Source organism: Poeciliopsis prolifica, unplaced genomic scaffold (assembly GCF_027474105.1).
Source record: "Poeciliopsis prolifica strain line A6 unplaced genomic scaffold, Auburn_PproV2 SCAFFOLD008, whole genome shotgun sequence".
Lineage (NCBI taxonomy): Eukaryota > Metazoa > Chordata > Actinopteri > Cyprinodontiformes > Poeciliidae > Poeciliopsis > Poeciliopsis prolifica.
In genome coordinates, this window is record NW_026562383.1 from 3,219,231 (window position 1) to 3,239,090 (window position 19,860).

The window sequence follows — 19,860 nt, forward strand, 5'->3', positions numbered from 1 at the left end:
AGAAGAGTTGTTGCAGAAACCTGAAGCCATTATGCAAGAAGCGCCCAATGGGTCCGCTCTGCACAGAAACACAAACAAACTCTCTTGGCATGAACTCCTCCCAGACAGACGGGTTGGGATGCTGTTGTCAGCCTCGTAAGGCGACTGTGGCCAAACATTTCTTATCCAGTATCATCATATCTGCAGATATTTTTAGAGTGATGGCTTCTTCCTCCCCGAGTGGCATTTGTCCCCATGTAGGTACAGTGGACTCCTTCGTGTTCGCAGTTTCGCATTTGTGGACTTTTCCATGGAATGAAGCTCCAAATTATTCATCGAAAGTTTGTGCAGTTTTTCATAAAGTACATCTAAAATATTAAAAAGAAAATACAACTCAGGAAGCTGATACTTTGGCGCAACGTTATTTGACATGCTACTGGCTGGCTCTGGCAAAGGAGCCAATCAAAAGGCGACATTCATTGTCCTTTGCGCTGATTGGCTGTAGCCCAAAGACTGGAAATACAGAATACTGCGGATGTTAGCGTCTGTGGCAGTAATGTGCATTGTGGTGCATTTTATGTAGGGGTGCACTGATAATTAATCGGTCCAGAGTTCCTTAGTTTTGGATGAACAGCCCATGATTAGATTAGATAATTAGATTGTCTGCATTCAGAAAGTCTGAAAATCCGCCATCATCCCTTCTTGTTCTCCCATGACAAAGGGCTAACAGATGTCTGGGTGCTATTAAAATATACTTAAATCAACAAGGATTTATTGAGTTTATCTATTTGCAGGTGAAAAAAACATGCATGCAAGGTTCTGGACATTAACAGAAGCAACAACGCTGAAAGTTTGAGTTTAACAAAATCCAGCAGTTGACATGTATGACCTCAAAGTAAGTGATAGGTTTTACCACAACATATCTACCCGCAGAGGTCAGGCAGACTTGACCCATATGTCATTATGATCCTCTGGTATTATAAAGCGTTGGCCGTAGATGCTGGTCACGTTCCCAGAGAGGATCCTCAAAGAATGGGCGGCACGATCACACTGGAGCCACGCCGCAGTGGATCAGTGCTCTCTACCAGGAGGTCTGTTTGTTACCCATGTTGCCTTTTTAATTCTGGTCAGCACTCAGTTTTATTTGTTTTTTTTTTTTTCAAAGTCTTGCTCACGTGCATCAAACTTCTGACAGTTTGACACTCCTTACCTTCCTCCTTACATTTCCAGACTGGCCTCGGCTGCCGTCTGGAGGAGTGGGTGTGGTTCTCTGAGTCTAGTCCTTCCTCTCAATCAGTCATCCTTGCTGGACGAGAGACAACGTAGGAAGGCATGTTGCTAGCTCCTCCTCGTTCAGACGCTCTCCTTCACACACACACAAGTACACACACGAGCGAGCAAACCCAGCTTCTGTTATGGCAGGGGCCGCGTGGTGGCATTTCCCAGACAGCCGAGGCACGCTGCCCTCCCCGCCTGCTGAGGAGACAGACAGCAGGCAGAGCTGAGCAGCAGACAGCAGAGGACCGTCTGACAGCGAGTGGAGGAAAGTGCTGAGCATGTCCCGAGGTAAGAGCTGACAGACTACTCACCTTGTAGCATCTCTCCAGGCTGCTTGCCGCCGTTCGGCTGGGTGCTTCATCAAAGCCGGGATGCTGAACGCCGACCTTGACCGCTGAGGGACAGGAAACTGGCTGATCTAAATTCAGGGTCAGAAAGTAGTTGAGCTCTACTGCGACTTGACTAAATGCTGGGAGTGAACCTGCAGCCTTCATATGAACATTAACAACACCTTTGAGACAAGAAGTTTGTCTTTTAAAGACACATTTCAGTGTGCGTCCCGTTGAGGAATTCAGCTTGAACTGGCAAACATGCGAGGCGCATGTGAACACACACACACACACACGCACACGCACACGCACACACACACGCACACAGGCGGCACACTTTTCTATTTTAACCCCCGCTCTGTTACCATACCGTTGCTTTCTTCCTCTGCCTGACGCCCCTGGCAGCTGTTTCTGCCATGCAACGGGAGTTTTGGATGCCACAGCTCCGACCCTGTTGCTGTTGGACGAGGACCAGGACGAGTCCGGCGGTCCGAAAAGTCCAGTGACTGAATAAAAGATCACAGAGGGTGAGGGATTTCTAGGAACTCTGAGGGCAGTTTGTGATGAATCCGAGTTTGACAAAAAAAGAAAAAAGAGAGAGAGACATATACAGTGGAAGGGGTAAGAGGGGGCACAAGTCCAAACATTTGGCTTGAGTTCCTAAATCAACTCTGAGCAGAAGATGAGGTTCAGAGCTATGTGCTGGAAAAAGCCACAGGTTGTACAGCCAAAAACAAGGAGGGGGGGAAGGAAGGATTTTTCCAGGAAAAGAACAAAGACAGAGAAACATGCAGACATATATATTCATACTGTAGGAAAAAAAGAAGAAAGAAACACAAAGAAAGAAGATGAAAAACAGAAAATGTTCTCCCTTTTTAGTTTAACTGTTGAGACTCTAAGGTTAGAAACTGCTTCAGTTTGGTAGCAAGCTGCTTCACTGTGAGCCGCCCAACCACAAAAATAATCCCAGCGTGGTCAGAAGGCCAAACAGGACGACCATGACGGCTCTGTGGGTTTGTCAACACATTCCCACATCTAACTAACTTCAGGTCCGAGCCCGTCCAATCAGGTGTCACGTCTGTCTCATCAAGCGTTTACATACTGCTATGTTTTGGCTGAGGCCACGGGACTCGCTTGAATAGTTTTCATTCATTCATCCCGTTGTACTGATACTTTGTTATTATTGGGGGAAAAAAAATAGAAAACTGAGAGAATGTGAGGAGAGGAAATGGAACTGCTGTGTAAACAGTCTTCACCCACTTCAAAATAAGAGCGTTAATATAAATGTCAAACTACTTGAAGAACTGAAAGTCGATGAGCAAAACTTCACAGATGACAAACTTTATTCAGCTGACAGTTTGCAAAACAGCCAAGGAAATTTAGCACTTTAGAATTCAAGTGGAGAAATGATTAGGGAACGCTAAATGTTTTCAAAGTTGGCAAAAATGCAAAAATATTGAAAGTAGTCCTCAGTGGATTAGCGGAAGTAAATATTAGAGGAATAGTTTGAGACGACTGGAAGAGGCATTGTTACTACTTAACCTGCAGGAGGTAACTCTCTTTTTAACATCAGTTTCTTTAAATCCAGGTCTGCAGGTTCTGAAGGCTGAACCTGCTGAAGGCTAGATGAAAGTGGCCTTCAACCAAAATAAAGTTTTTCCCCTTTGATAAACGTTACTATGTCTTATGAGTTATGAACCACTAAATCACTGTCCAGGTCGCTGTCTTCACAAAAGCAGATCATTACTTCCACAGGAAATGGAGATTGGGAGAGGTGCACCAGAAAGGATCTTCCTGTGTGAAACACATACTGAGAATGAAACATGTAATGTGTCCAGATTGTCAAAAACAAACAACAACAAAAAAACACTAAGAAACCAGATTCCTTCACATCACTGTGATATTTTTTTCTTTCTTCTTTTTCTGTATTTTATATGCAACAGTTTGATTTTTATGCCAGGTCATTGGTGGTGCATCGTCTCCTTCCTCCATTTTCTGTGTAAGCAATCACCAGATTGTGTGTAAAAAAATAAATGAAAAAAGAAACCACTAAAAGCTAATCTGTTGACTGTTTAAGCTTTTGAGAATAGTGACCTTAAACTGAGATATTCAAAAGTTATAAAGAAATATCAATTTTTAGGTTTACAGACTTAATCTGTCCCAAAGTGACACTTTCGGGGTCATTTGCAGGTCAGAGAGGCAGCAGGCACCTAATCAATCATCAGTAAGGAAAGAGCTGGGAGTGAGAATGGGTTGGGTTGCTGCAGCATTTTGGTTTTCTATTACTGGGTGTGAAAATTAAAGGTTGGATCTTATAGAGAAACAACTCATCAGTCAAAGTAACCCTGCATCACAGAAAACTGTCTTTTAACTTGAGATTAAATTTCTAAGTGAGAAAATATAATCATTAGGAAAATATTCTTGTCCTTTATGACATGTATGATATTATGAGATACCCTCCTCATAATATCAAACAGAATGCAGGCTTAACGGCTTTACTTTCTCACGACTAGATGGTTTCCATTTGTTGTTTATGCCAATATTCTGGACACCACTAATATGCATTATGTCATATGTCTTCGCAAGTGTCATCAGTGGGAGAAGTCATTGACTTAATACGTTTTGGCCTTAGCAGCGTCTAATTTTGAAGCTTTTGTCATCACGACTCTTAGAGATTGGCCCTATATGCTGTGGTTTTTGGTGAAGAATGCTGTGGACAGACATGGTGTGATTATGAGGTTTGCGCTGATGCAGGGGGAGTTTTGGAGGGACGTCTCAGCGGGGTCATATTCACCCAGAGGAGACAGCCAGCTGCTGTGGGAAAGCAAAGCTGTCCCTGGAAGAAGAGGTGACATTTCTCTTTGGTACAGATTTAAATTGCTTCAAAAGATGAATTAAGAAGTAACAATCTCCTTTGAAAAGTTCAGTGTGCAGCAGCAGCAGCAACAGTGCTGCAGCTCCCAGCGCTGCTGGTTTGCTGGGGCCTGTTTGGGGTTAGGTGAATATTTTAAAGTTTCATTTCTTGGGTTTCCTGTGAGGTGGGCCCACGGCTCCAAGCACAGACAATTAAAATATGTGCCATGGACATGTGGACATAGTTAGGCAATGACTCTGGGGAATTACCTAACCCTAATTCTGCTATATTGTTTCCTCTGTGGTAACCTGGTCTGGAAGAAATGCACAGGTCTATATTTATAAGTAGGAAATGGAGAGTTTATTGGCAACAACAGGCAACTTTGATCACATGTCTGGTAGATGGTTGAAAACCAGCTGCCTGAAACCAGATCTTCCGATTATCCCGGAGACATGCAAGCACATTTTCTAGCCAGCGGCGGCTCCAGAGTTTTTTTTTTTCTGCAGGTGCTAAAGGGGAGCTAAGCATTTTACTGAGGATGCTATGACGAATCTTTTTTTCCCCAATGGGAATAATGGGATGCGCACGGCCTTTTCATCCTCTAGTGAACGATGCCTGGAAACAATAGGGGTCAAAGTATCAACTATCTTTTCTGTCTACCTATAGTAAATCAGATGAATAATCTTCATCTTTGATTTTTTTAATTCAGAGACCTTACATTACAAACAAAGTTGAAAGTGGCACTTTCTCTGGACCCATCAATCTTTCAACAGTTTGTCAGGGCAAACTTGGTGCTTGATACTTGTTTTAAATCATCTAAAAGCCAAGTATCAGGAAAAAAATCCAAATAAACTCTAATTATACAAACTAGCCATATTCACGTTGAAACTTTTTACTTATTGTGTTTTGTTTGAAAGTGGAGAAGTCTTGTGATATCATGCAAGTCAGTCTTGTTGGAAAGGGAGGCTTGTGGAGAGGGGTGTGGCTTCTGAAGCTGGACTTCAATCCAGCCAGCTGAGTTAAATTTTTAGCAAATAGACAAGAGGTCATCCAGTCATTTGAATCAGGTTTTCTGGAACAGACACATTTGAAATATGCGGGACGTAGTCATCGCAGAGGAGCCAAATTGGAAAATTGGTTGGAAATGTCTGTAAATGAAGGCAACAAAACTTGGACCAAATTGTCCCAGAAACATCTCATTATATTTTGCCTTTCATTTCAAAATCCTGATGTGTGTCTCTTAGCTTACAAAATGAGCTTGTCAGCCATCTTTGATTTGCAGATTTGTTGCTGTTTACCACTGGCCATCAGAGGGTGCGTGAATGACAGTCGCTCAGATTCTTAGCAGGGCAGCTTGGGGGTGTTTGTCTGTTTACTGCATAACTTGCATTGTTTGGGGCTGTGGCTTGGTGGCTGTGGCGCCTCATGATGACAGCAAGCTCCCGCAGAGGCCGGTGGTCAGGGGAGGAAGAGAAGGGAAGGTAGGAGGAGAGAGGAGGTCAGGTTTTAAGGAAGATGTAGACCACAAATAGTGTGGGAATCCTCCATGGATCAGCTCATTAAAGAAGAGAGGAGTGAAAAATATTGTGCGGTTATGAACTAATCGACCTATATGCTAGAGGAAGTCATACACCACTAAAAGTAGATTCAGAATGGGAGAAAAGATGCTGAACTGAAGGAGCACAGCTGTGGAGTAGTGACTCAGAACAATGGCTGCCTGTGTTTATGTCTGTAGGAGTAGGGCTTTTTTTTTTTTTTTTTTTTTTTTTGCGATGCTGCCCATAACTGCTGGGCGAAACAGTCGCAAAACTATTTTCAGCTCTCGTCCTGGAAACCGTGGCTGTAATCAAAAGAAGATCAGGCCAGCCTCTGCTGAAAAAACTGCTGCTTGGTGCATGAAAGGAATGAATCAAGTCTTTGGGAAAACAAGAAAGTTAATGGGTGAAGAAGGAAAAGCACAGCTACTGAATGTTTGGGCTTTCTACCTTGTTCTGCATGCCAGACTCTCAATTTAGCGATATGCTTAGTGTTATACTAAAATAAGTTAAGATAGCAAAATGCCTAAATGATTGTTGACAAAATTTAAGCCAACATTGATATATCTTTTTCAGATTGGACAAGTTCAGTCAGACATTTTGTAACAAACTGATCTTCAGGGTTTATAAAAACATTGGAAGTCCACCAACCCTGACTTTTATTCGTAATGTACAATCACTTCCCTGTTTACAGGTCTCATTGCCCGTCACAAAATGGCTGAGAATGGAGTTAAAGGGAAGCCCCCCCCATACTCGGTGGAAACCCCGTATGGCTTCCAAATAGATTTGGACTTCCTCAAATATGTGGATGACATTGAGAAAGGCAACACCATCAAAAGGGTTCCCATTCAGCGCCGAAGCAAGGGACCCCGGGCCAGCACTCTCCCCAGGCACCTAAACTCCTCTGGTTCTGGCTACAAACAAAGTCCCTGGAGGTCGACCGGAGCTCTTGACCCCAGATCCAGACCGTTGGACAACCATCACCATGGGTGTTCCTCTTGGACTTTCGATCACAGGCTGCCTCTCTCTTCAACGGGGCTCACGTCCTTGACAGAAATGGAAGCCAGGATCAAGGAGTTTGACGAACAACCTCTCGGAGAGCATATCCGGCCTCATCTCCTGCGGGCCTCCAGTTTGCCACTCACCGTGCTGCTCAGACAAGAATCCGAGTCCACAGATGACAGGAGCAGCATCCAGAGTTCAAGAGATCACCTTGGAGGAAGGAACACCTCCTGTGAGGACGTGTTCCTCTCAGACAGCCCTCGTCCACAGGACTGCTCGGGGCTGCTGAGGCGTCTGACCGAGGCTCTTGAACGCGTCGGAGAACTCGAGATGGAGGTGAGGGTTGTTCCAGAGCTCAGAGCTCAGATCTGCATCCTGCAAGAAGAAAGGGAAAGACTCCGTCTGGGCTTGGTCCACCATGTCCCTCCATCAACAGTCAATGGCACCACAGATCTTCATACTTCATCATCTTATGGCAAAGGGGATGTCCTGAAATCCCAATGGGAAAGTCACGTCACGTTTCCCAGAAATCACAGCGTCACAAGCAAAATAAACCCCGTGAATGACTGGAAAACCAGCACAGATCTGGACGAGCTGCTGACCGTGACGTCCCTGCAGGCTAAGGTAGCGGCGCTGGAGCAGAAGCTCCATGACACCGAGCAGGACCTCCAGAGGACGGTAGGACTCCTGAAGGAGCAGCAGCAGGAGAGCAGAAGGAAAGATGAGAAGATAGAATACCTCATCAGAAACCCAGGCGTTTGGGTCCGTGCAGAAAGGGTGGTGGTGGACCAGGAAGGAGACGAGAACATTGTGAGGTCCATTGAACCCCAGCATATTCCTGCCTCCTCCATCATCACAAGAACTGTACCCTCACATACTCAGAGGCACCAAGACTCAATAATGTCTGACGGGGCCACAGACACATTCATTATTCGCCATATTAAGAAAATCAAGAGTCTTCTGGACCAGCAGTGGGAGTGTGTGTGTGGAGAGTTCAGAGAAAAGGGAAAACCCCTGAGACATCCGGATCCAAAAGTCAACTCCCTGCAGCAGGAAATGATGGACCTAGTTGACGTCCTCATGTGTGGACACAAGCACCATGAAGACACCGATGGGCAGAAGATCCAGAACAGAGGTGATGTTCTTTGGTCATTTTAAGGCTCTGATGGTGAACAGTATGTTACACTTCACAAAATCTTACTAGGTACTTTTGTCTCAGTTTCTAGAGGGAACATCAAAATGACTTGAAAGAAGACAAAACTAGAAAAATGATTGCTTCTTCTTGCAGGTTATTTCACTTATTACAAGATATTTTCCCATTTTTTACATGAAATGGTCTGAACTTTTTCATTTACATGAACAAAATGCTTGTCATGAAATGCTGAAAAGTTAGACTTATTTCAAGTGTTCTAAGACATTTCCACTAGAAACTCAACCAAAAATAATTGGTAAGATTTTGTGTTTTTGCAGTGTATGAGTCACAAAGGCAAAGCACACAGCAGGTTTTCAGTGCATGTAAAATGGATCATAAACCTCAAAGGCAAAGTCTTACGAAAGAAAGACAAATCAAATCATTGTTCTTAGACGTCTTAACATTTTTCCTAATAATAGTGAACACATAATTTTTACATCATTATACATTCTTCTGATTACGTAATTTTTTACATAATTTTCTTTTTAGTGATTCTTGTTCACTAAAAAAAGAAAAATCATAAAAGCAACTTAAAATTCCAGAGTAATAATTTGGGGTGCACCGATTGTGGTGCACCGATTTAAAGTTAAGAGCGTTGTCGTTTTTGATTCCAGACCAAAAATGAAATAGCAGCATTTCACTGTTACAAAATGACAATAAGTATCTGTAGTTCAAGGTCAGTAAGGAAACAAGAAAAACAAAGTAACTGTAAAAGTATTTATCTCCCGTTAACCTGCCCAGTAAGAACATTTTTGAAACAATGAAACCAAGAAAAAGTGGCATGCTAACGCATCAAGTTCAAAATATTACATGTATCCTCACACACAAGTAACCCAAATGCTTGAAGATCAAACATAGGTTACTGATAAAATGTCTCCCGCCACGTTGACACTACGTACAAAAGATTTTTGCCCGATCACAAAAAATATAAATATAGTGACATACAAATGGGAAAATTTCACTGAGTCTTTCTGACTGTTCTAATAATTTTTCTTTCATTTCTGAAGCAAGTGTTATATTCGTTTATTTCTTTGTTCTGCCTTGAAAGGCAAGTGAGGAAAAAAAAAACATTTTAGAAGTCGTTTTCCTGAGTTTGTTCCAGAAATACTTTTTGCCGCCATGAGAGGCATCGATGTAAAACATCTGGTTTCACCAACCAACTGCTGCTTTATTTATGTACATAGTAAGATTGTTATAGAATAACCTTCCACACTCAATAAAAGCGGCCCTTCACGCAAATTAGGGGTCTCCTGCCCCTATATCATGCATTAACATTAATGAGCTACGTTCATGAGGATGCCCATTTTGGAATTTTTTCCTCGAGACATTCCCAAACATTAGCGTGCCACGTAGGCTCGAAAATGTCAAATCAGACACAAAGAGAAGTGTTTTGATGTAAAACCCTGTGCGGAGTGAAACTGAAACTACACCAACCCCATGATGCAACACGGGGTTGGCAGAAAGCTTGCTTGAGGTCACAACAGACTTTAGACTACAGTGGAGGTTTACCTTCCAGAAGAACAACTCTAAACATGAAGTCAGAACCACAACTCTGGCTTTCAGTCATATTTACGTTTTGGAATGACCGACACAGGTTCAGAACTTTGTGGTTGCAGCATGACAAAATGCTGATCATAGCATCACTCAGCTGAAGTGAAAGGGGTGTAAATACTTTTGACGTGAATCAGGTTTTCTTGCCATATGAACCCAAACAGGAGGATCAAACAGGATTTGATCCAGAACTGATATTAAATGTCCCTAAAGAGGATGTGGCACTTTTTTAACCATTGAACTGTCTCTTGAGACGCTCAGGAGAAGTGCGGCAAATGTCACTGTCGGACAGCAGGGAAACGGACTGTCGGTTCCAAACACACAAACTTGTAAAAACGCACACAGGGTCACTGCAACCATGCCACAAGGCACAGAGTTAAAAGCTTGTGGCATCCAAAAGACCTCATCTCTTAAGACCGCAGGAGGCTTAAAATAAGTCAATTTATCAATTATCAGGTGTATAATCTCATCAGCTGGATTTGGTGTTACTTATGTTTGATCTCAATGTGTGTATTTGTCTTCTCTTTAGCCTCTAGGTCCACCCTGGCGAGTGATGGGAGCACCCAGACTCTAAAAAAGCTGCAGTCGGAGGATGCTAATGAAGGGTTTGTGGAAACTTCTCAGAGACTTCGGCAGCCTTTACGCTTATTATTGGTTCCTCTGACTGAAATTGAGGCTCTTTAGGCGTCTTTTTCTCTGACCAAGAACAAAAAAAAAAAAAAAAAAGGACTTCTTGATTTTGGTCTGGGAGATGAATACCAGTCCATGTGAAGCCGTCAGTTAGACAAGACCCGCATGTCTAAAACTGAAATGAGGGAAGGCAGACAAAGCCTTAAATACATGCTTCTTTCATTCTTTAAGGTTTAAAGGCTCATAAGAAGAACAATGCAAAGTCTGCCTCAGAATATCACATATTCAGCCTTAACAGGCATCGTGTTCAGTTTGTGCTTTCACTTTCAGCTACTGAAGCTTCAGAACGATTTGACTGCGATTATTTTTGACCTTATGAAATGAATAATGCATTTGAGCTATATTACATAAGTCCTTGTCTGGTCACAATAATCGAATCAGGGAAATAGTCGACTATTATTAGTCCAATTTGATGAGAATCTAGAGTCTAAAATGGATTTCTGAGAGCAAATCATGTCAAGCTGCTTTTATCAGGTCATCGTCAGGATAGTAGATGCAGCTAAAAGGTGTTAGTGAGGACAAAATGTTCATTTCATTTCCCTGTAGAGTCCAAATGTCCACAAAAGGAAGTGCGGTTGGCCAGGACAATGGGAAGCTGTGTGGGGAAGCCAGTGTTGTCCCTCGGGGGACGGAGGCCACCCAGGTGGATGTACACCCTGCGAAGAGACGAGTCCAAACTGATGAGTCCAAAAAGACATGCCTAGAGGGTCGTGCAACACCAGTGGGAACGATATCAGGACAAACAGATGGAGGCACCGTGTTGCCGGAAGCTGAGGGTCCAGAGAAAAAGTCCAAAACCCTGGAGGACAGAATTGGCTCGAATACAAAGGGAAGGTGAGAGCACCATAGACTCTGAATCACCGTCTGCATAAAACAAATCCTATTTTGACTGTCTGGATGTCTCTTGCTTTTAAATGTTTTATTGGAGCAGATTTTGAAACAGGAAGCAGATTATCTGTACTGTTCCTTCATTTATGTTCTCTTGAACTTCCAGGGACGCACTGAGTGCAGATTTTATGTCTGCTTGTCATTTTGTTAAGGATCACATGGACATCACAGAAAATCCAAATGACGATATGGTAAATACCCTTTACATTAAACTCCTGGAAAGGAGACAGCGTTCATGTAAATCAATTTCACCAATAACCTAGGAGTTTATCCTCTCAGTGAGATAACTGATGTAAAACCCTAACATGCAGTTTTGTTCACAAACACTTAGGATTGCTCTATCGGTAGTTTGATCATGGACATTTGGCATCGATCTGTCTTTTTCTGGGTTGTGACCTGTGTGCACAAATGGAAGAAATTGTCTAAAATTGTATTAGAGAATTATGAGCTGGGCCAATGATGTACAAGCTTGAGATGCTTTGATTGAGAACTTTTGGGTCCTGATCCGACTCAGACATCTGAAATGAATTATGTGGGGATACTGGCATTTGCTAATTTTGTGAATTTTTGCTTAGTTTTAGTCACGGTACTGGCCAATATAAAATGAGTTATCAGTTTAGCTAGTTTTAACCAACTTCATCTCGCATGTTGACCAATACACCAGTCACCTTTTCCTTGGTTTCTGTCCAGAGGAAAGCTCTGGTCACAATGTTCCAGCACTGGTTTGGTGCTGCGGCGGAGGAGGCCTCCGAGGCCAGCAGGGTAGCTGCGTACCTGAAAGAAGTAAGGAGTGAGGCGCCACCTCTGCTGGCGTTCCTTGTCAATCTAGCCGACGACAATGGCAACACGGTGCTCCATTACAGCGTGTCCCACTGCAACTACGACGTCGTGAGCCTGCTGCTGGACTCGGGTAACACGATTGTTGGCAAACTTTGCCTTAGGAAATGCTTTTGCTGTACTGTAGTTGACAACAGGCTCTCTTCTGTAAAGGCATGAGTGACGTAAATGTTCAGAACAATGCTGGATACACAGCTGTGATGCTGGCGTCACTCACCGCTCCAGATGGGCCTGCTGGGATGGAGGTGGTCCGAAAGCTAATGGAGCTGGGAAACGTGAATATTCGCTCCAGTCAGGTAATGCTGCGTAATCAGTATGTTGTCCAAAAAAAAAACATTTAAAATCATGTTATGTCAAGACTTTTTTTTTGTTTTGTGAGTTGTCAAAGTATGAGTGAGTTTAATTTCTCTTACCACAGACAGGCCAGACAGCTTTGCACTTGGCGGTGAGACACGGTCGAGTTGTCATGGTCCGCTTGTTGTTGAGCTGTGGAGCCGACGCCAACATTCAGGACAACCAGGGAAAGACGTCCCTCATGTTTGCATCAGAACGAGGCCACACGCACATTGCCAGATTGCTGCTAGAAAGAAGTCAGTGTGACCTGACCTTGACTGACAAGGTAAGTCTACAGCCAACAGCTAAATGCAGTTCAGGTTCAGGTCTTAAAGTGCGGCACTATCAGCAGTCAGAGCTCCAGACTTCAACGACAACATGCTACCTGTGAGACTTCTGGATCGATTGCTCCGATCAAGAAGCCACCGATAGGAAGAAAACTGTTTACAGGTGCCTTGAAGAGAGGCACCTTCGGTGGTTTCATTCCACAGAAGGTAGAATGTACCAGGACGTCCTGCACGTTCACTGCGAGCTGCATCAGACCAAGCATGGTCTGTCTGTACAAGAGATACCCCCAGGCCAACTTAAACAACATTGTGTCAATATTTCCCATTTGTTTGTTACTTGCAAGGGAAAAATACATCCATTCGGATGAACCTGTCCCTCTCTTTTTCCCCTGGCTCCTATTCCTTTGAGAAACTAGCAAGAATAGTTATCTACACCAGGTGTCTGGGAAAAGCATACAAAAAAAGACTATGCTAATAAGATACTGAAAGTTCATTGATTATTCTAGTCAAATATCTTTAAAAACTCATCAGTTGAATTTATGCTTTGCTTTGTCGTTTGCCTCTACTAGTACTGTTCTAGTCTGGTTTGTTAGGTGTTTGATGTTTGACAAATGGTTTTCTAATCTAAGCATTTCTAGAGGGGGGTAAAATCGATATAAGTGTCAGAATTCCAAAAGAACAAAGAAAAAAAGGAAAAACGTCTCAAATGATGTGTTGATGACTGTTATGTCTACAGATGCTAACATTGCTAACATTTGCAGGGCAGGTTTTTTTTTTGTTGTCAAAACTCCAACAAACATTGACAAAATGTCAGATCGCCTCCATTTGTTTTGCTGTCATGCCAGTGCTAATGTGTGTTCCCTCACTTCCTGTCTTAGCGGGGCCAAACTGCGCTCTCCATTGCCAAGCAAGGTTCCCACAGTGACACAGCGGCCCTCCTGCAGGCCCATGCTAAGGCTCGAGCTCTCTGAAAATGGAAAACTCAAGATCCGCCAGTGCATCATCTTCTTTGCTTGAGACACCTAAAAAGAGGCTAAACAGTTTATTTCCTGACAGTGTTTTGTATTTTCTGAACTGCTGCATGAGCATTAGCTTTAGCCTGGGACGGGAAGCCATCATTTAAATAAGACTGTACACAATCAGTTATTTACAGCTGGAAATGACTGGTGGCTGTTAATGCACTATACAGTAAATATGATTTATTTCACATGTTTTCATGTGATTGTTATAGTTTTCTCAGATCTTTGCACAGCTTAACTCTGCAAACTATGCAATGAAAAAAGTATTTATTCTTAAACGTTTTATTGTGTAGGAGTATGACTTATAGGTAACAATCAACATGTTATATATATATGTGTGTGTGTGTGTTTAAAGGGAAGTTTTTAGCAACCTCTAAATCTATTTCTGCACTTTCCATCCACATTAAATAGAAGATAGAAACTGATGCAAGCAAAAACCATATCCTTCTAGTTGTTAAAATAAGCTGTATATCCTTCAATAAATCTAATACAATGCTGTGTTTCTGCTGTGGTTTATTGAAATGAGTGTTGCTTGAGAAATGCGGCCAGCAGGTGGCAGAATTCCTCCATTTCAAACCATCCCAGCAAAATCGCACACGTCAGAAACCAACAATACACAGAACTGACTTGTTCAAAACAACAAGGTCCGAGGGATTACATGGGATCCTTTCCGAGTGCGAAAAGATTTGTGCTGATTCCAGCATTGAAGGGAGGGGGGAAGAAGAAGATTCACACCTGCAGGTCAGAGGTGAAAAGCAGGGGTGTTTGGTCATCTCAAGGCCTTATGTTTGCGGGATAAGACAAACAGGATTGAGTGGGGTGGAGATTGAAAAGACGCAGAATCTCTGTCTGACAGAGGAAAGCCGTCTCATTTCCCTGGAGGATTTCTCACAGCCACGCTGGAGAGCCCTGCTGCAATGACCCTGAGCAAATATCCCTCAGAAGAAGAGGGAGAGGGAGATGAAACGGGAAGCTTTTCCATTACCATGTAATGAAAAAATGTGTAGCTCTATCAAATGAAAAAGACGATTTAAAAAAGGTAACATGTATTTCTCCACATCCACTGAACTAAGCCGGCCTTCTTAGCCTGTGCACCTCAGCATGTGGATTTTTTTATGTTCTCCCATCCCCCACCCAAACAGGCTTTAATGTCACAATGAATAAAGGGGCTCATCTCAGCCTTTGTGCAACAGTGAGCATGTGTGACACCTCTTTCGTCCGCCGAAGGCACCAGTCGACCAAAGAAATAAAATATTACATTTATACTTATTCGACATTGCTCCCATACTGGGTCTGCAACAAGAAGACAGCTGAGTCTGAAGGCATTCACCCCGCTCTCCTTTAATAATGATAATGGACTGGATTTGTCTACTGCGGGGGGTTTTGTCTGCTGATGAATCACTTGCTCAATGGACGGGAGTAAAACACTTCTCAGCCAGCGCCGGTTTACAATGAGAGGTTTACAGCCAAAGCGCAGGTTTTGTAAAAACCAATCGGCTTTAGTGGTTAACAGGGATTCCTGGCAGAATAGATTTCTTATGCACGCTAATGGGTTTTAAGGATGCCACCGATTTGCTACAACGGAAAAATAAGTGAAGCACAATAAAAATATACAATACCTTATCAGTCACCGGATAGATTAAGTACATCGTCTTAAGCATGTTCAGTATTTATGTTCGCTGAGTTTAAAATGCTTTCATCTGGCTTGTCATTTGGAATAAGTATGTCTTAAATGGTGAAATAAGTAAGAAAAGAAAGAAACTCAAGGTAGCCAGAAAGTTACTGACCACTAATGACAGTACTGACTATACAAATCACCAAACTCTGAGATTAATTTGTAGCAAATTATGTTTGATGCTGAAGTCTCTGAGCTCATATGTAGATTCAGAACTTGGCCGGAGAAGTCAGGAGTAATGTTGGCTGAAAGCTGTAAAGTGGAGACCTAACAAACCGGCTTCCTCTTGTAATGTTATAGAACTTTATGGACCTTTTGCACATTTGGTTGCTGTGAAGAACTGTGAACTTAGCTTGAAAATTTGAACAAGCAGACACTCCACAGCTCCTTCCCTCACAGCCAAGCTGGCACTGAAGTCAAGAAATTGGCACTTTAATGTTCCGCTTGTGTCTTAGATATTTAAAGAGCTGCAGGATGCCGGCAATATTGAGCTTCAGTGACGGAATGTATTAAACGAGGGGAAGGATGTGAGCAGCACATGCACAAGAGTGATTGTCATTGCTAAGAACTTCCTCCTGGTTCTGATTGGTTGATTCTGAGAATATTCTAGTGGTTGATCTGATTTGTCCAAAAATTCTGATGTGTCAGCTTTTTTTCCCTAGTAGATCAGCACTCAGCTCAGAGTAATCCACTGTTAGTTTGACTCAGTTACACAAAATAATAATTCTTCCTTTGTTTATACATACAAAATCACAAGGAAATTGTCTTGCATAGGAAAAAATAAGAGAAACTGCAGTTTGAGTTTGTCAGATTTTATATAACAATAAAAAGAGATATTTAAAACTAATCAGTTATGGAAAATAAAACACAGAACCAATTTGTCCTCAGTGCAGTTCGGTATTAGACGTACAGCGACTGGCAGACTTTTTTTTCATGAGAAAAAAAAAACAAAAAAACACAAGTTTAATATGAAAGTGTAAACAAAAAAGGCACAAATAAATACAAAGCAACATTCTCACTGACATTGGGCTTAAAAATGTTCCACCAATGTGGATTTTTTAAAATTATTTTGGATGCAGGGTGTGGGACCTATTAATATTATATAAAGGCTAAGAAAAAATATTCACAAAAAATGAGGCTATGCGATACACAGCAAGAAACACCAACTAAAACGAAACACTTTGGTGGATAACTCTGATTTTAAACAATCAGGAAGGAAAAAACAGTGCTTTCTTCATACAAATAAATTAATATAGGTGTCAACACTTTATCTAAAATCTTATATACAGCTCTTCTTTTACAGAATTATACAATACATTATCAAAAAACATTATGAAAACGTATTTACAACCCAATGAGTCAAAAAGCACCCTCAAAGCTTTTCTGCCGACACACGCACACTTGCTCACCAATACACACAGAGGTCAACACACGTGCAAACACGCACACACAAGCACACACACCTTCTTTCTCCATGAGAAACACAGTACCAGAAGGCATTCTAAGAGGGTTGTGCAACAAATAGCATCCAAAAAACAGTTTCAAATATGGCTGTGCGATGAACAATTGGCACACATGCATTTCGATGAACACACACACGGGGAAATTTTCAGGTAATCTGTATAAACCGGCGTGAAACGTGTTCACCGGCGGAGTCGGCAGGCGCCACACCGCACTGCATCAGAGTCCGATTTTTCTTTTTCTTTTCACGTTCGTGGAAAAATGAAGATGTTTTTTCTCTCCCAAAGCAGAGACCAGCTGGGCCCTCCTGTCTCAAACTGCCTACTCAAATAACAGTGGCAGCGGCGGCGAAAACGACTGGGCAGTACATGTGTGTGAGTGTGGGTCAGAGCGTCTCGTGTGGAACAATGAACGGTGGCGATGTCAGGTGGTTGCATGCTGCTTGTGTTTCCAGAGAGAGAACTGCACCCCATCCTTGTCCTTGTCCCCCTCCAGACTCTTCAGAAAACAACGGGAATCTGACTCCGCTGCTCGGCAGGTGGAGTGGGTGTGTGTGTGTCACAGTTAAAAGTGGGTCGTCAAATGAAATTATTACCACTCGGTGATTTCCATTAACCACAAAACACATCAACTGGCTGCTATCTGCAGTCTATTGCTTTTCTCAGACCATTTAACATCTAAAACAAGCTACTAAAAGAAGAACAAGAAGTCTGACTTGCACCTTTATGCTCACAGAAGACTTCCAACTCTCTTCACTAAATAAGAGAAATACTCAAAAGTGACACAGTTCAACCAACATTGTCAGACTCTGAACCGGACAAAATGATCCATGAAAAAATGTGGATGACACCAGGTGTCTCCAAAAACAGTGTTTGGGATTGATCCTGACAGATTGTCTCCACCGGCCTCCCCCGTTTAACAGCTCCTCTTTCTTTAGTATCTGTCCCAGAGCGCTGCCGCCAACCAGGAGTAACACAAACTCAAACTAACATATCAAGAACAAAACGGATGCTCAAGGCCAGTACCTTTTAGCAACTTCAGATGCACACAGTTGTCGATGGAAAAGTTAAAAATGGGGAGTTTGACTTAATTTTCCAGCGTTGAGAGAGCAGTGGCAGGTCTGCACCACCTGATTACGTAACTACCAGAATCTACTGGAGAAAAAAAACAGATTTCATTCCCTAATTTTTCTTTGTCATTCGTGGTTTATATGAAACATGACAGGACATGGCTCTGTGTGTGGATGAATGAAACAATGATACGTCGTTCATCCCTTCAGTAAACTTAGTCCAAGTTCATTCTGACTTCACCGTGTGCCTGAGTGTCCAGCTGCACCAGAAGCAGGTCCTTTTGCCTCACTTTGCAGTGGAGAGCATGGGCTGCTCCGTGTACCAGTGAGTCCCCGCGTCAGGCATGCTGCCCCCCAAAGGCAGGGCGATGAACTGCGGGCAGGTGCCGCCTCCGGCCCCCACCACGCCCATGCCGACCCCCTGGGGGTACGGGTGGTGGTGGTGAACGTGGTGTCCCATGCCGTCGGTCCTCCCGATGTGGATCTCGTCCTCCTCGCCCTCGCCGGTGGTCTTGCGGTAGACCGGGTTGTCGAAGTTCATGCTCTTGGTAGAGTTGCGGCGCCAGTTCCGCCACGCCAGGTAGACTCCGGCGCAGACCAGGCCGAACACCACTGTGGCAACGATAGGAACTGCATGCGTTTAACACACAGCGGCAGGGGACACGGGGAAGGGAGGGGGAACGTTAACAAAGCAGAACGAGTCCATGGTGTGAGATGACTGGCACGGAGAGGAGAAGAAGAAGAGGCATGCAGGATGGGGGACGCAGAGAGGGAAGAGGGAGCGGTATGGAGTGTGTGTGTGAGTGTGGTGCAGCATAGGCTGAAGGTGAGTCACACATGTACTCCCAGACTCTAAATAACCCTCATTAAAGCTTAGAGTTGGAGTGTTTGTTTTAAGGATCGTCTGAGACGCTTTTAATGAAGATGTAACTTTTTATTTTGTAAAAAAGTTATATCTTTTTTACAAAGATATTAAAATTAAAATTTATTTACATTTATTTTAATAAATTCCAAATACATTTAATTAAAATTTTTATTATTTGAATTAAAATTAACAAATTTTAATTAAAATATTTTGCTATCTTAAAGTTGTAGTATGTAACTTTTATGAAAAAAATATTTTTTTACATATTTGTTGTAAAACTGAGCTCCTCTGCCTTCTCACAGTGCTAAGTAGAAACAACCAATTAGAGGCCGGAGTGTGGCGCCACTCATCCCCCGTCCTCTCCACTCTCCACAGCAGCTAACATAGCCTGTTGCAAATGCTAAGGTTAGTTAACACTTGTCTTGTAATGGTAAGTTATTTCTCCAACATTAGCACAATGCACAGCGAGTACACGAGTTTGATTGACAGCACTAAGACCCTCCTCCTGCCTCTGATTGGTTGTGTTTGGTCAGGAGTGTTGCATTCCATCAGATGGCAAAAGTAGCTCAGGAACAAGGTGGAGATTGATCTTTTCACAGTTTATCTGTCTCACAAAATGGTGGCAGTTTTAACATTTTTTTAAAAAGGTTACATACTGCAGTTTTTCTTTAAAAGTCAGGGAAAATGGAATGTGTTATTTCAATACTTCATCTGTAATGTGATCATTTTTTAATGTACTGTCTTTATTATACAAGCAGATATGAGGAAAAGTAGCTGATGATACTAATGAGGATATTCTGAATCTTCACATGCCTGACTGTGTGATGGCAAATGATCACATTAAATCTGCCGTTAAATAGGCTTTGTAATTTAACAAATCACACCAATAAAACACTGTTAAAGTTGTCACGGCTGATAAACACCTTTTGTGTTTTCCACCTGTGCTGTGACCTGATTTTATTACGAACAAAATGAAAAAGTCTGTCTGAAAAAGGAGGCTGACTCAGTTCGTTCCA

General features: G+C 42.6%; 2 protein-coding genes across 4 annotated transcripts in view; one reads left to right on the top strand and one right to left on the bottom strand.

The window, feature by feature from the left end:
* Window positions 1–1,300: 1,300 nt before the first annotated feature.
* LOC129361986 (KN motif and ankyrin repeat domain-containing protein 4-like) lies at window positions 1,301–14,272 on the top strand. Its single transcript, XM_055033268.1, has 9 exons — window positions 1,301–1,545; window positions 6,670–8,112; window positions 10,250–10,325; window positions 10,957–11,244; window positions 11,405–11,489; window positions 11,989–12,208; window positions 12,289–12,431; window positions 12,554–12,754; window positions 13,634–14,272. The coding sequence occupies exons 1-9, from the start codon at window positions 1,536–1,538 to the stop codon at window positions 13,724–13,726; spliced, it is 2,559 nt and encodes an 852-aa protein (XP_054889243.1). The 5' UTR covers window positions 1,301–1,535; the 3' UTR covers window positions 13,727–14,272.
* Window positions 14,273–16,245: 1,973 nt separating this feature from the next.
* Window positions 16,246–19,860, bottom strand: part of LOC129361999 (low-density lipoprotein receptor-related protein 8-like) — a 92,955-nt gene continuing 89,340 nt past the window's right edge. For 2 of the 3 annotated variants that reach the window (XM_055033293.1, XM_055033292.1), the window contains exon 18: window positions 16,246–18,609. In XM_055033293.1, coding sequence (XP_054889268.1) covers window positions 18,266–18,609 — 344 coding nt within the window. In that variant the 3' untranslated portion in view covers window positions 16,246–18,265. The remainder of the gene's footprint in view (window positions 18,610–19,860) is intronic. The other variant, XM_055033294.1, reaches the window with a different exon arrangement.